Source organism: Sphaerodactylus townsendi, linkage group LG03, assembly GCF_021028975.2.
Source record: "Sphaerodactylus townsendi isolate TG3544 linkage group LG03, MPM_Stown_v2.3, whole genome shotgun sequence".
In the NCBI taxonomy this organism is placed as follows: Eukaryota; Metazoa; Chordata; class Lepidosauria; order Squamata; family Sphaerodactylidae; genus Sphaerodactylus; species Sphaerodactylus townsendi.
This window is the reverse complement of record NC_059427.1, coordinates 102,109,181-102,125,881: the sequence shown is the minus strand read 5'-3', so window position 1 is coordinate 102,125,881 and position 16,701 is coordinate 102,109,181. Positions and strand designations below refer to the sequence as shown.

General features: G+C 40.2%; 1 protein-coding gene across 1 annotated transcript in view; it reads left to right on the top strand.

Moving 5' to 3' along the window:
* The window catches only part of TENM2 (teneurin transmembrane protein 2), a 1,113,792-nt gene extending 1,098,246 nt beyond the window's left edge, over positions 1-15,546 (top strand). The window contains exons 29-32 of the mRNA XM_048487386.1: positions 4,424-4,720; positions 6,130-7,744; positions 11,067-11,197; positions 13,639-15,546. Coding sequence (XP_048343343.1) covers positions 4,424-4,720; positions 6,130-7,744; positions 11,067-11,197; positions 13,639-14,400 — 2,805 coding nt within the window. The 3' untranslated portion in view covers positions 14,401-15,546. The remainder of the gene's footprint in view (positions 1-4,423; positions 4,721-6,129; positions 7,745-11,066; positions 11,198-13,638) is intronic.
* The last annotated feature ends 1,155 nt before the right edge of the window (positions 15,547-16,701 follow it).

Genomic DNA, 16,701 nt, shown 5'->3' with positions numbered 1-16,701 from the left:
CAGTTTAAAATTAAACAATTAAAACTCCCCATTATAATTAAAATCCCCCAATATTATACAATATAAGAACTTTGGTGATATCATTAGAAATAGTGAAGGAAGGGCAAACACAAACAATAAATACAAGCCATAAGTACTAGACAGAGAGTTCCATCGGACAGGAGCCAGAGCCAAGAAAACTCTTGCTACAGTTGAAAACATCTGGATGTTTTAGGTAAGGCACCACTAAAAAGTCGAATCCTGATGAGCGTAACACTCTTGGGGGGGGGTGGTATCAGGAGAGTAAATCTTGCAGGTATGATGTTCAAGACCATTTAGTGTTTTAAAGGTCAATACCAAAACCTTGAATCTGATACAGTACTCTATCTGCTGACAGAGCACTGGCTGGATATGTGCCCTCCACAAGATCCCTGTAAGGACCAGTGGTGCTGCATTCCAGACAAGCTGGAATTTCCGGAACAGTCTCAAGGGTAGCCCTGTGTAGAATGAAATACAGTAGTCTAACCTGGAGGTAATTATTGCATGAATCACAGTGGCTAAGGGTGAGACAGAAAGGGGACCAGTTGCCAAACTTGTCGCAGATGGAAAAATGTCACTCTGCCTACATTTGTGACCTGTGCTTCCTAACAGTTGATTCTAGTTGGTCAAAGATTGGTCACTGGCACTCCAATCCTAAATCTCCCAAACCCAGTCACAGGGCCTCTACCTTTGATGGATTCAGTTTCAACTGACTCTGTTACAACCATTACACCACAGCCTCCAGAATTCTGGCAAATGTTTATGAGGGTGGTATCTGGCCAGCCAGCTATGAATAGATATAGCTGGGTGTCATCTGCATACTGATGACAGGCCAGCCTGAAACTTCGAACTAGCTGGGAAAGGGGACACATTGGGGAGAGAATTGATTACACACCAAACGGTGCTGTAGTGACATCCTCTCCCCTTGCACTACCTTCTGTCCCCAACCTTGGAGAAATGTGATTGCAAGGTTGTTCCACATATACCAATGCTGTCAAGGCAGTGGGCCATTAGACCATGATCAAACATGTCAAACACTGCTGTCAGATTGAGTAATAACAGCAGTGCTGACCCCCCCCCCTTAATCCAGCTGTCTATGGCCATGTTGGAAGCTAGATTGAAATGGGTCCAGTGTTGATGTGTCCTCCAAGAATGCCTGGAGCTGTGCTGCTCTGCTTTTTCAACTACCTTATCCAGGTATGGAAGGTGTGACACTGAGTAGTAGTTGGATGGATCAGTGGAATCCAAGGATGGCTTCTTTAAGAGTGGCCTTACCTTCTTTAAGAGCAGTTCCAATGTCTCCTTGTTCTTGCTTTTAAAGGCCCCCAAAGCACCAGCACCTTGCTTTCTGTGTGTTTGGTGCATGACCTTTGAAGATCTCTATCTGAAGAAAGCAAACAGCTGCATGTAAAAGACAAAAACTGGTATCTATGGGCCCCTCCGCACTGTAGGATTCAACCTTAGTTCGACGTAGGTCCGACCTGGGTACTCCGCACAGCCATAGCGTTAGACTAATGTCTGTCTCTGCTCCCCCACCACTCACTGTCAAATTTTTGAGCTCGACTTTTTGCCGAACTCAGGTTGCACTCAAGCCGAAGCCGGCAGAGTGCGGAATCTCCCTCACCTCGACTCTGCCAGCCAGCCAATCACAGTGCAGTATTTCATCCATGCGCAGAATAGGAGACTCACGGGGATGAAAAGCGCGCCTTCAAAAAAAAACCCTTCTTGTGCACGAAGCAACGGCTCAGCTCTGCTCATTCTGCTCTGACAGAGAAGGCTCGTGAAAATGCAGATTCCCGCCAGTTTGTGACAGGCGGGAAATCGGCGCTTTGTGACGTTGTCACAACGTAGCTCCTACATGGCAAAACGAAAAAGGACACGCACACACGTTTCCCGCCATAGAACAGCAGCCAATCGGGAATGAGGAGCAAAAGACGCAAGGAGGTAACCCCGCCCTCTGAACTCAGGTCCGGAGAGACAACCTGGCTACTGTGCGGAATAACAGAAGAGTTGAGCTCAGGTAACTATTTCCAGAGACACGAGTTGATCCCAGGTCGCCTCTGCTGTGCAGAAAGCCCCTTAGTGACATAGATGCCAGTGACCAGGGCTCAATTTAGAAGTTATGGTGCTATGTAAAAGCTGTTGGGAGTGCTTTGATATGTTGGTGGCTCTATTTGGGAGACCACAAAGTTGGAAAGCTGCTTGCCACATGGATAACAGTATTCTTGTCCAAAATGTCCACTTGCTGTGATCTCTCTCTCTTTCTCTCTCAATTTCTATCACTCACTCACTGTGTAGTAAAGACTGCTAAATGTTAAAACTCTGCTATCCATATAATTTCAATGGCAAATGTAATGTCCATAAGCCCCAATATTCTGAGCTGTTTTCCTAACATACCTTCCACTACTGAGACTGGTTTGAAGATATCTGATTGATCAGAAATTCAATGGAAAACAGGGAGATTTCCTTCTTATTTTATTCTTAACATGTGGTGTTCTCTGTGAATAGAACCAAAATAGCTGTAAAATAGTAACAATAATGAAACTATACCCCAGTCAATGAAGTACTGATGTACAGTGTATTGCCTTCCTTCTGTACCCTGGCAATTCATTGCTATTGCTATTCCATACAGCAGCTACTTAAAACTCTTAATCGGCCTTACTGGCCAGAGCTAATGCCCTATGAAAAATCTGAGGGATCCAAAGTAACAGATTCCACTGGGAGATAGAGTTACAATTTAAGAGCCTGAAGGGATGAAGTTGTGCTTGGTCTTGTGGGCTCGTTCTGACAAAAATAAAAGATTCTAGGAATTCTCCTTAAGTATTTGCCTTTTCAGCTGTATTTTCAAGAGCTGTGAATGTTTTTCTGTGTATCAAGTTGCCTCTCTCCTCTTCCTTCTTCATGGAACAAACTTTTGTTGTCCATTTGCACTTAGTGTAATTTTGAGCTATAGAAGGAGTTTTCCCTGACATGCAGAAATTGTTTTCAATATTTTTTTTATGTGAGACAATGCTTGTATCACAAGACAGTATTTTCAGATCCCATCTTACAAGAAAATTATGCTTCTAGTTTTTTCTCTTGGACTTAGTTTTCCTCTAGCCTCTTTGCCTGCCAAGGGATATACTCTGGCTCACAAAAAGAACCAAGTGCAGTCAGTAGTGGTGAGGCAGAAGTGCGTGCTTCTGCAATAGAAAATAGTTCCGAAGGACTATAAGTAGGTGGGCAAGTGAGTAAATAAGCAAGTGAGTTGCACAGGGAGGCGAGCAGGCCGGGCTTGGTGTTTGGGCTAGAGGAAGAATGGGAAGGCTGCTGCTGCTGTCCTGTTCTGGCTTGGTGTTTGGGGTGGGAGGAGGTTGGAGGGGGCTTGGGAGGGTTTGTGCCACTGCTCCATAGGGCCTGAATTGGTGTTTTTTGTGGGGAGAGGTTTGGGAGGGCTGATGCTCGCCCCAGCAGGGCAGCCGGCCCTGTCCCACAGGGCCTGGCTTGGTGTTTGAGGTAGGGGGAGAGTTGGGGGCATGAGAGGGCTGCTCTCAGACCCAGCCACTGCTGCCTTGCCAGGTCCAGCTTGGTGTTTGCGGGGGAGAGAAGTGTTGGAGGAGGAGGAAGTGGCGGTGGACAAATTCACAATTCTACATATTTCTTTTGGTGAGACAGAGGATAGCTATGGTTATCTCTAGTGTTTGATTTGAAGTTCGTTACTCGAGGCCTTCCTCCAAGAAGTTATAATCTAAAATTTTAATTGTTTAACTATGGGCAGTTTACTGATGCTACTGCTACTGTTTTATCATATTTATTGTTTTAATTGGGATTATTCGATTTTTAATTGTATTGTATTATGTTTGATTGGTGTGTGAACCGCCCTGAGCCCTTCGGGGGTAGGGCGGTCTATTAAATCGAATAAAAAAATTAATGAATAAATAAATAAATAATAAAATTTGCTATAAAAAACAGGAGGAGAAGCAGGAATAAGCAGGTGAGGTTTTTTCATTCAAATTACTCTTTCTGCTGAACTAATCTACTTTTAGGGTTGCTGCTATGAGGATAAAATTGAGAAGGGGAGAATGATGAAGAAGGCCACTTTGGGTCTTCATTTGACAGAAAAGTGTGGCATCTAAATAAATAAATAATGACTTTTGCTCCTTCTGTAGAAAAACAGTTTTCATTCTAATACGATGTGCATATGGTTTTTTAAAAAAAGAAATAAAGCATCTGGCTTGAAGAACAAGGCATATCTTGTTCTTTAATTGAAATGTTGAAATTGAACATTGAAATTTTTTTAAAGAGAGAAATTCTGGGCAAATTTCTTTTAATGCAATTAACTTACTAAATGCTGCTTTTTGTGTATATGATAATTCATATCTGATGTAAAAACTATTTACCGAGGTCAGTCTCTCTTACTTGAAAGGTCCATGGAAGGAACTTGCTATCCATCGATTATGACCGAAACATTCGCACAGAAAAAATATACGATGATCACCGGAAATTTACCCTCCGTATTATTTATGATCAGCTTGGGCGCCCTTTTCTCTGGCTACCCAGCAGTGGACTTGCTGCTGTGAATGTGTCTTATTTCTCCAATGGGAGACTGGCTGGACTTCAACGGGGTGCTATGAGTGAAAGAACAGATATCGATAAACAAGGCAGGATTGTTTCCCGTATGTTTGCAGATGGAAAAGTATGGAGTTACACATACCTGGAAAAAGTAGGTAACTTTTGGTCTGAGCAACAACATTACATTCAAAGAGTCTTTCGGTTATCTACATACACACTTACATAAAGAAAGAAATATGTTAGAAGCATGTATGTTTCTAAATTAATCAGCAGAAATACCTTGTTTAGAAATCAGCATTTCTGATACTGCCATAAAATAGAAAATATTAATATTTTAAGATTAAAAATCCATAGCCGTCATTGTTAATCTAATTTTAGATGTCCTGCCCAATCACTTCAGTTTAAATATAATAAAGCAATTTGGGAAGGCTGGCACCGTTGTTGTCAATTAGGGATACCAGCCTCGAGGTGGGACCTGTGGTTCCTCAGAATTACAGTTCATTTCCAGACTACAAAGATCATTTCTTCTGGAGAAAATGGATGCTTTGGAGGGTGGGCTCTATGGCACTGAGGTCCCTGCCTTTTCAGGCTCCATTCCCAAATCCTCAGGGGTTTCTCAACCTGGATCAGACAACCCTACGTACCCGCATGTCCCCCATTGACCAGGGAGGACCTGGCAACCCTATTGTATTGTATAGCATCTCGCTTTCAAAGTATGAATGAGTTGGGGGGGGGCATCAGGAAGCCCCTCATGCTGAAGCTGAAAAGCCTAGACTTAGTCATTCCCTTGGAATGAAGACTACATTATCTCCTGCGGAAGAACAATTTTTTTCTGTATCGCTATGCAATGAATAGACCTGACTTATAAGCCTTGTTTATTTCAGGTTGGTGTAGTAATGACATGCATGATTAATATTTTCATAAGAGACAATATTTGCCAAGAGGTGACAGCTAAAAGTCACTTTCCAGTGAGAGAATGATAATTTAAATGCACACTTTGTTACAAGTATGTTTAATATCTCAGACTGAACCTGACAAAACAATATCCCATAGCTCATCTCTGAGCCATATTTATAGACTTCGAGCCCTTACTTAAGTCATGGTTTTCTTGCTAGTATGTCTTCGTTTTAAGAGAATTGCATGCTATGTTTCTGAAGTCTGTTCTTTTTTGAAACAGCAGAACTGTGTAGAATTATTTTTAATTTACCTGTGTTCTTCTTCATTTCTCAGTCAGAATTACAGCTTTCTTCAAGATTTAACAATACTTATTTCAAAAATGGAGCAGGGAAATGTTTATAATTCAAACACATGCTTTGGATTCACATTGGGATAATCTGACTGTTGATTATATTTTTATTAGTTGTGTGCATATATGTTAGAAATATATTAACAGCAGTAGGCAGAATTGTCACATGAACAAAAAGAATTATCAGTATATTTGCTTTATTTATGTTTATTGTAATTGTAACCTACTACTTATATTCCTGAGCTAATCACATATACATACAATCAGAAAGTGACCCTTTGCCATCTAATTTGCATTTTTGTTTGTTTTAATAGTCCATGGTTCTGCTCCTTCAGAGTCAGCGGCAATACATCTTTGAATATGACACTTCAGACCGACTACATGCTGTCACTATGCCTAGCATTGCACGGCACACTATGTCTACTCATACCTCCATTGGCTACATCCGAAATATTTATAACCCTCCTGAGAGTAATGCCTCAGTGATTTTTGATTATAGTGATGATGGAAGAATTTTGAAAACATCTTTTCTAGGAACTGGTCGACAGGTTTTCTACAAATATGGGAAATTATCCAAGTTGTCTGAGATTGTGTATGACAGCACAGCAGTGACTTTTGGATATGATGAAACCACTGGAGTTCTCAAGATGGTGAATCTACAGAGTGGTGGATTTTCTTGTACTATTCGCTACCGTAAAATTGGACCTCTGGTTGACAAACAGATTTATAGGTTCTCTGAGGAAGGTATGGTCAATGCGAGATTTGATTATACCTATCATGACAATAGCTTTCGGATTGCTAGCATCAAGCCTATCATAAGTGAGATACCTCTTCCAGTTGACCTTTATCGCTATGATGAAATCTCAGGCAAGGTAGAACACTTTGGAAAATTTGGAGTAATCTACTATGATATAAATCAAATAATTACCACTGCAGTGATGACACTGAGCAAACACTTTGATACACATGGACGTATCAAGGAAGTTCAGTATGAAATGTTTCGATCGCTCATGTATTGGATGACAGTGCAATATGACAGTATGGGAAGGGTGACAAAGAGAGAATTAAAACTTGGGCCTTATGCCAATACAACTAAATACACATATGATTATGATGGAGATGGGCAGCTTCAGAGTGTGGCAGTCAATGACAGACCTACCTGGCGTTACAGTTATGATCTAAATGGGAATTTACATCTTTTGAATCCTGGAAATAGTGTCCGATTGATGCCACTGCGCTATGATCTAAGAGACAGGATTACACGGTTGGGTGACATGCAATACAAAATCGATGATGATGGCTTTCTTTGTCAAAGAGGTTCTGATATATTTGATTATAACTCCAAAGGCCTCTTAACAAGAGCTTACAACAAAGCAAATGGTTGGAGTATTCAGTATCGTTATGATGGAGTAGGAAGACGAGCATCTTACAAAACTAATTTGGGGCACCACCTTCAATACTTTTATGCTGATCTTCACAACCCTACAAGAATAACACATGTATACAACCATTCAAATTCAGAAATAACTTCATTGTACTACGATCTTCAAGGTCACCTTTTTGCTATGGAAAGCAGCAGTGGGGAAGAATATTATGTTGCCTCTGATAATACAGGTACACCACTGGCAGTATTCAGTATAAATGGCCTCATGATCAAGCAACTGCAATATACTGCATATGGGGAGATATATTATGATTCCAACCCTGACTTCCAAATAGTGATTGGATTTCACGGAGGACTGTATGACCCCTTAACAAAACTAGTCCACTTCACTCAGAGAGATTATGATGTTTTGGCTGGGCGTTGGACATCCCCAGACTATACAATGTGGAAAAATATTGGCAAGGAGCCAGCTCCATTCAACTTGTATATGTTCAAGAGCAACAATCCTCTCAGCAATGAACTGGATTTGAAGAACTATGTGACAGGTGAGAAACTGGCCATGGTACTGAAATCTAAGGAATGTTGTGAAACATGTATTGGGTAAGATTTTGCATATGGAAACATCTCCTGGTGCTGGATGAGAAATCAAAAAATCATACATCTAATAACAGAAGGGAACTCATCTTTAATAGACCTGAAAGTATGGGCATTGTAAGAACTATAAAAGGAATGTTTTACATCCTAATGGCATGTAGTTCCTACTCCTTAGTTAAGACACAAGGAACCATTTTTTTAAACTGAAGATATAACTCTGCATCAGTTCTTTGAGCTTGAAATGCCCTAGTGAGACTTAATCACACATGATGAGTGGAAGTTGAATGATTGCTTATTTACATAAGCATTACTTGTATACAGATTATATTCAAACATATTAATAGGGCAGGACATATTATTATTGTTGTTAAGCCTGATGACTTTGTGCATGTTATTAAGCTGGCTGGCAAAAAATCATGATATAAGCTTGGTGACTTAAAATGCCTAAGGCTAAGCAAGAGCTTAGTTTGTGTGGTATATTAAAGCAACTGTGTTCAGCACCTTGTAAGACTTTGACCTAATGACACTTTACAAGCAGACATCAGATTGATTTACCAAGGGAAATGTTGTCAAGCAGCACTTCAGTCATGTACCCTTTAATTCAGTGGTGTTGAGTCATTGCGTGGAGATTCACTGTGTACTTAGCTGAAGTCCATTAAAAAGCCAGTGCTGGAGCCAAGAACAAAGTCTAGGATCCTAGAATCCTAGCTCCCAGTGTCCTGAAAATGAAATGCAGGCTCAGAGGAGTAAGTACTGAAACCCAATTGGAAAAAGGAGAAATCTTAATGTTTAAAGCACTGCTTAAGAACTGAAAACTATTGAGACACATTTGGATTTAAGTAAGTATAAACTGCATGCTTTGAGTTTGGATGGAAATTCTCTAACATCCTCCATTAGTACTCATTTGCTTCTTAGTAGAATCAAACAGTATTTGAACTAGCTTCTGACTGTTTTTCAAAGAAAGTCAATTAAGATATATTCAAGAGAAACTCTTTTCAGAGTAGAATAAGCAGTATGTTGTAATTAAGGCCACAGTAATTAAAGAACAAAAAAGTCTCTCTCCCCCACCCCTCCCAAGAGCTTCCATAATTTCAGAGGAGATTAAAACTTCAGAAAAGGCAAATTATGTTTAAAATGAAGCATGACCGATTCATAGAAACTACCAAGAGTTGTGTATTCCCCCCTTATTTTCTAAAATCTACTGGAATGTGCTCTTGAAATGACAGAAATCACGGATCAGTGGACAAAAAATTCCTTTCAGGCCTTGTGTCAAGTCTCACCTGCTAGTGGAAAAGAATCAGAAAGTTTTCTATTGAGAGAAGAGATGAAAACAGGTCCTCTACCCACTTATCCTGTTCTTAAAATCACAATCTTCTTCCACACAAACCAAATAAAACATTTTAAGGCAGGAAATAAAACATTTCCTCATGTAGTTCAATGTTTTATTTCTTGCCTCAAAACATTTTATTTGCATGCTGTTCCCAAGCAATTCTTTTTTTGAAAATGGTTTTCGTGGATCTCTGTAAAACGTTTCCCATGCCACGCTGCAGTCCCCAGACTTTCATGTCAGCACCATTTTCTGAGCTTGCTCCAGCATTCTCACACAGTGTTTCTGTCATTTTTTTTAATTTTGGGGGTTTGTGTAGCTACATAGACACAACCCCTAGAAAATCGGAGCACAGGGCTTTGAAGCCTCAGAGCATTGGATTTACAAATCTGTGAAACAACAAAAAAAAGGAACAGCCACAAAATGGTGGCCAGGAAGCAATTTCAAGGGGATGAATGTGGACAAAAAGGGGTTTTGAAAATGTTTGCAAAACATTTTCAGGGGCTTGTGTGGAAATGGCCAATGTCTAGTTAAGTTTTTATGTGTCTGACTCAGTTACAAACTGCAGCTTAAATATAAGGTTTTTCCTTAAAGTTCCATTAATTATTACTGGCACATCCAAGGATAGTTTATAGCCCAGGGGTCTGCAACCTGCAGCAATTGGCCATGCTGGCATGGCTGATGGGAATTGTAGTCCATGAATATCTGGAGAGCCGCATGTTGCAAATCCCTGTTATAGCCCAATCCAGAGGGCGCATCAGCCAGGGACGGCATCACTGCTACGTCACTGTACTGCCTTCCAAGGGCTGTCAGGCAGCACAGGAAGGAGAAAAAAACAGGAAAAATCCCAGCTGCCTGAAAATTGCCCATTGGACAAAACTGACTTACGCCTCACTTTCAGGTGGCATCAGCCTGTGGCTGGGGAGGGGGCATTCCCAGGTGAAAGCCCAGTGCAAGCTGACTGAAGTCAGCTCCATCCCCAGGAATTCCCCAGCCCGCTCTCTCACTGCACCAACATGCTCTCTGATGCAGGCATAGCTTTGGAGCAGTGGGCTGTTCCGTGTTTGGGCACTGCAATGTTGTGTGCCACCCACCCACCAGCTTGTTTGCTCTCTTCATCAGTGTAAGCATCCATGTTGACACAAGCCTAAGTTGCTCCCATGGCCCATTTCACCCCCCACCTTCTGGATTGGGCTGAGTTTATGTCTATGTGTATAAAGTCACTGATGACTTAGTTGATCAATACCCCTTTCTCCACCAACGGCTTCTACCATTTTCATAAAATACTGCTTTCTGGAACCTAAGTTATTATATATGGAAGTGACTATCACTTTTTTGTCTGGGGTCAGACATATTTAACATCCATTGATGAGTGCTGATGTCTTTCAGCTAATTATTTTGTAGTGAGGGGAAAAAATGAGTCTGAGAAAAAGGGAGTGATACTCAGTTCCTACTATCCCTTCATTCCATATTAAGGAATTAAAATTTTGGGAATGTAACTGTAAGTACAAGTATTGTTGTCAAAGTACTGTTTGAAGTGTTTGGGGTACAGCTCTGGTCACAAAATAAATCCTATCAGTATGAAGTGTTTGGACACACATATCCATGCTGTAGAAACTGCTAATAACAGTAGACAGAATAGTAGGTGTAGTAGTGTTAATAACAGTGACAAATTATGTTCCTGGAGCAAGGGAACAATAGTATAGGATTTCTGTGGTCTGGATAGCCAAGAAGAGATCTTCCTTGCTGGTGTTTTCATTTCTTAATACAATTGTAGCAACACTTGTTCTTATGCTCAGCTAGGGCATTTTTGTTTGCTAGAACAAAAAACAGGCTAAAAATTCTGACGCTTCATCCTGCCTTCTCAGTAGATGTTAAGATTCAGTGTGATTGATGTTTACTTTGCACTTTGAGGTTTCACACACATATTTACTTCTAATTCTCAGATGTGAAGAGCTGGTTAGTGATGTTTGGCTTTCAGCTCAGCAACATTATACCTGGTTTCCCAAGAGCAAGAATGTACTTTGTGCCACCTCCTTATGAGCTGTCAGAGTCTCAGGCATGTGAAAATGGACAGGTAAACAGAAGTGCTTTCCATCCACCAATGAATTTGCTTCAGTAACTTCAGTTGACATTATTTTAGTCATTTATCAAGTGTATCTGACAAGCTGAATCTGTCTGGTGAAACTGAGGTAAACTGAATTGGCAGTTTTACATATTTTCATGCTGCCCATCAATATTGATACTTTCATTGCAGTATTGTTAACCATTTTCAGCATTTATTCTTAAAGTGTTGCTTGCCTAACAATGATAGTTGATCATATTGTCACCTTATAAAATATCACTACTATTATGCCTTTTGTGTAAAGCATTAAAAAATTCAGACATGCAGTTATTCTTCTATTAATAGAAGTTTCACGCAAGGTATAAAATTGTCTGTTGATTGAAAATAGGGTGAAAACTGTTGTGGGTTTTCCGAGCTGTGTGGCTGTGTTCTGGTATTTTTTGCTTCCTAACATTTTGCACGCAGCCATATCCAGCATTCCACAGTAAGATGTGTTTCTCTTTGAGAAACCCACAACAGCCAGTTGATTTTGGCTGTGAAAGCCTTTGTCAATGCACAGGATACAATTTCCAACAACAACAGCAGCCCCCACCCCACCCCTGAATCATGAACACCTTTTCTTTTTGGATTAAAGTGTGTCAAGTTGGAGCGATTTTGGAGTAATTATTTTCCAAACTCTTTGAAAGAACTCTGGGATAAAAAGCAACCTAGTCGAACTGGGAGGACAGAATGCATGCTGAAGTAGGTCAATAAACGGTGTCCTTTAATGACATTGTCACCTGCCTATTAATAGAAACTGTGCCCCAAATACAGTCACTTACCACTTACAGTTTTCTTTCTGTAAACCAAAAAGCACCTAAGACATAAAATAACCCCCCTCTCCAAAAAATCTACCGATTTTGCAGTTGGGATGCTTTTTTTGTCACAGTAAATATAATGTATTATGATTAGAGGCAACCCATTACTTTTTTGCAAAGTAAAACTGATCCAGGGAAGCGATAGAATAAACCATTATAGACTGGTAACAAACACTGAAGAAACCTTTACCTTGTCGCAGACAGATATGCTCCTGGGTGGAAAAATAACCCCACAAATACTTAAAATATTAGTGATTAATAATAATAGATTATTGTAACAGGTGATTTTGTGAAACACATTGATTTCTACATAGAGGTTTACTACCCCAAACCACATCGGATTTTGGCTTGGTTAGTGAATACACCCCAAAATATAACTTTTGTATTCCTTTTTCACACTTCTGTGAAAGGGTCTTTAATTCAGTAATAAACATTTTTACATGCTTATTGATACTTTCTGATGAGCATTATGTCAGCAGAGATTATCATAACTCTGCAAAGAAGATGTCATAAAACATAGTAACATTTGAGCCAGTGATTATTTTTTTAGGTGAGTGACAAACCATATGGGAAACACTGTTTTGGGTATTGTGAGACAAATGTGGAGGTTTACCCAAGTAGTTAGAACTGTTGTTGACCACTGACAGCCTCCACCTACTCGTATCTTCTGTAGCTTGAAAATTGGCCAGCAGTTGTCCGTGATAGTATTGTTACAGATTCTTTAGGAAACAGTGAGTTGAAAAGAAGGCCCATGATCTACAAAGACAAACTGCATGTGTGCAAGAGATCCTACATAATTTCTAACTGTTTTGAACAGCAGATAGTCATACTGTTTTGGAAATATATTGGAAATGGCTTCCAAGACTCCCTTAAGTTTCAAAAAGGAGTATTTCAGGTACAATATAAAGAAGGAAGGTCCAAAGTTCACAAGTTGAATTTATCCTGAAGTCCTATAAACTGTAGTCAGGAACAGCAGGGAAATTTTTTTAAAAATGGTAAGACTGTTGATTTAGTTATCTATTTTGATCAGTGACACTAATAAGATAATAACATGTTTTCAGAAATGCTACTTACCTGTCTGTTAGCGCAAGATCGGTGGTTCAGTGGTAGAGTAAATGCTGAGAATGCATATCATCCTAAGATTTATTCCTGGCATCTCCAGGTAAAGATCTTTCTTTACTTGAGAACCTGGACAGCCACTGCTAGTCAGAGTAGATAACACTGAACTAGTTGAACCAATTATCTGTCTTAAGGCAGAATTGGATGTTCAAAAGACCAAAGTCTCCAATCCACTTACTGAAGTAAAGATTGGCTGGTGCTTAACCAGTTGTAGCACTGTTATGTCCACACCCAGAACTCAGTAGTAAGTCCCTTGCTGGTACCCATCTAATCATAAAAAGTTTTTAGCAAGTTACCAGTTCAATGCTGCCCATTTTCAAAAATCGTGAGACTTGGGTATTAGTGTGTTAACCACATTTCAACAACATGTTTAAAGAGTGGGTAAATGAGTTGGGCTTTTTATGATAATTGAAGCATTTTCATGTAGTATGAATTTCTAGATGCTATATAACGTGCTTTTTTCTGTTGTTATTATAGCTAATTACTGGAGTTCAGCAGACGACAGAAAGACACAACCAAGCTTTCATGGCCCTTGAGGGACAAGTCATATCTAAAAGACTACATGCCAATATTAGAGAGAAAGCAGGTCACTGGTTTGCAACTGCCACTCCAATTATTGGCAAGGGCATCATGTTCGCTGTGAAGGAAGGCAAAGTGACAACGGGTGTTGCAAGTGTCACAACAGAAGACAGCCGAAAAATTGCCTCAGTACTTAACAATGCCTACTACCTGGAAAAGATGCACTATAGTATTGAGGGGAAGGACACCCATTATTTTGTCAAGATTGGGTCATCTGATGGCGATCTTGTTACCTTAGCAATGACCAGTGGGCGTAAGGTGCTAGACAGTGGAGTGAATGTCACGGTGTCCCAGCCAACTCTCCTCATCAATGGAAGGACTCGAAGGTTCACAAATATTGAATTCCAGTATTCCACCTTGCTGATGAACATACGTTATGGCCTGACGCCTGACACATTGGACGAAGAAAAAGCAAGAGTGCTGGATCAAGCTCGGCAACGGGCCTTGGGGTCAGCCTGGCTCAAAGAGCAACAGAAGGCACGGGATGGCAAAGAGGGCAGCCGTCTATGGACTGAAGGCGAGAAACAGCAGCTTTTGAGCACGGGGAGGGTTCAAGGCTACGAAGGATACTATGTGCTCCCAGTGGAGCAGTACCCAGAGCTGGCAGACAGTAGCAGCAACATCCAGTTCTTAAGACAGAATGAAATGGGAAAGAGGTAACAAATTAATCTGCTGTCATCCTTGCCTGGATGAATCAGTAGTTACAACTGTTATCTCCTCTCCTAAGGAGATGAAGACCAACGGGGGCACTGGGCTGAGCTACTTCGGGTTAGTAAGTGGCAACAAAGCTCACATTTTTTGAGTGAAATGCTGCTGTCCAAGTGATTAAAAACCACTTCCTGAAGTGACTAGAGCCAGACTGAAAACTTTAAACCGTACAAATTCAGAAGTACCCCATAAATATTACCCACTTGTTCTGGGTCTAAAGAAAAAAAAATTCAAAACAAAAATATTGAAAAGGAAGGCCTCATCTTATATTACCTCACTCCATTTACACGTGAGCAAACTTTCAAGAAATCCAAGAGGGCAACCCACCTCCTAAATTAGACCAGCTGAGGGGGCTGCTTATTTGATAAGCATTTTAGAGGTTTTTCATTTAAAAGCAAAATACAGGTGCATTGAATACATGACTTTTGGGGTGATTTGTGTGCAGCAACTGGAAGAAATGAGGAGAACGGGAGCAACAGAGCACTGGAAATAGTAACAAATATATATTAAAGAATATAAACCTGCACTTGCACTCCGACCCTGCTTTTGTCTGACCTAAAGTTAATTTATTCAAAGAGGGCAGAGTGTAAAGTTCAATTCAAAATGGTGGCTATAAATCACTACTGATAAATTTCATACTCTGTTTGTCTTTGAAGATTCCATTGTGGACAGTATAACACAGTTACAGGGTGTAGTCTGTTTAGATTCAGTAGTTTGTTGGTATCAGTTCTAGTAGAGCTGTGGGCATTGTGTTAACACTATTGCAAATGGGCACCAATTCAGATCACCCTGTACATACATCAGCCAGAAGGCACAATCACTGTTTCAGATTTTAAAAAAAAATTAGTGTGTTTGTTTGGTCAAGAAACTGAGACAATCACATTATGGTCACCAAGACAAAAAAATAAAAATAAAAATCAAGTCTAATAAGAACTTTGGTACAGAACTTTTTTGTAATATACATGTATGAATTGTTCATTGAGTTTTTATATTAATTTTAATTTGCTGCTAAGCAAAGAATAGAGACAGGCAAAGATAATTTATGGCAAAGTGTTTAAATTGTTTATACATAAATAAAATCTCTAAAACCCCTGTGAATTCAATGTCTTTTGTTTTAGAAATGTTCTGAGAAAAATAAACGAAGTAGTTATCAGTTGTAAAGGGGAAAATACTTCGATTTCTTTTTTAGTGTGTAATACTTTCAAAATTGTATAAAGAGTTAGAAATTCGATGATAATAGCAGATATTACAACAAGGACACTGGGGCATTTGCCATGCATACCACTGCTGATATGAGTATCTGCTTTATTATCTATCCTATTCTGTTAGTGGGTAGCTCCTGTGACTTCAATATGCCTTAAAGCAAGGAGACAATCCAGGTGGCACTGACTAGTAATATGCTGTCTAAAATCTCTGTCATGGTCACTCCACATTACATTTTTGAGCATTTAAGTAAAAAGTAATAGATAAAAGGAACAAATCCGGGTAATCAAATGTGTGTGTTATTCTGGCCCCGTCTGCACATGCAGAATAATACGCTTTCAATCCATAAGAACATAAGAACAAGCCAGCTGGATCAGACCAAAGTCCATCTAGTCCAGCTCTCTGCTACTCGCAGTGGCCCACCAGGTGCCTTTGGGAGCTCACATGTAGGATGTGAACGCAATGGCCTTCTGCAGCTGTTGCTCCCGATCACCTGGTCTGTTAAGGCATTTGCAATCTCAGATCAAAGAGGATCAAGATTGGTAGCCATAAATCGACTTCTCCTCCATAAATCTGTCCAAGCCCCTTTTAAAGCTATCCAGGTTAGTGGCCATCACCACCTCCTGTGGCAGCATATTCCAAACACCAATCACACAAGAAGTGTTTCCTTTTATTAGTCCTAATTCTTCCCCCCAGCATTTTCAATGAATGCCCCCTGGTTCTAGTATTGTGAGAAAGAGAGAAAAATTTCTCTCTGTCAACATTTTCTACCCCATGCATAATTTTGTAGACTTCAATCATATCCCCCCCTCAGCCGCCTCCTCTCCAAACTAAAGAGTCCCAAACGCTGCAGCCTCTCCTCATAGGGAAGGTGCTCCAGTCCCTCAATCATCCTTGTTGCCCTTCTCTGCACTTTTTCTATCTCCTCAATATCCTTTTTGAGATGCGGTGACCAGAACTGGACACAGTACTCCAAGTGCGGTCGCACCACTGCTTTATATAAGGGCATGACAATCTTTGCAGTTTTATTCTCAATTCCTTTTCTAATGA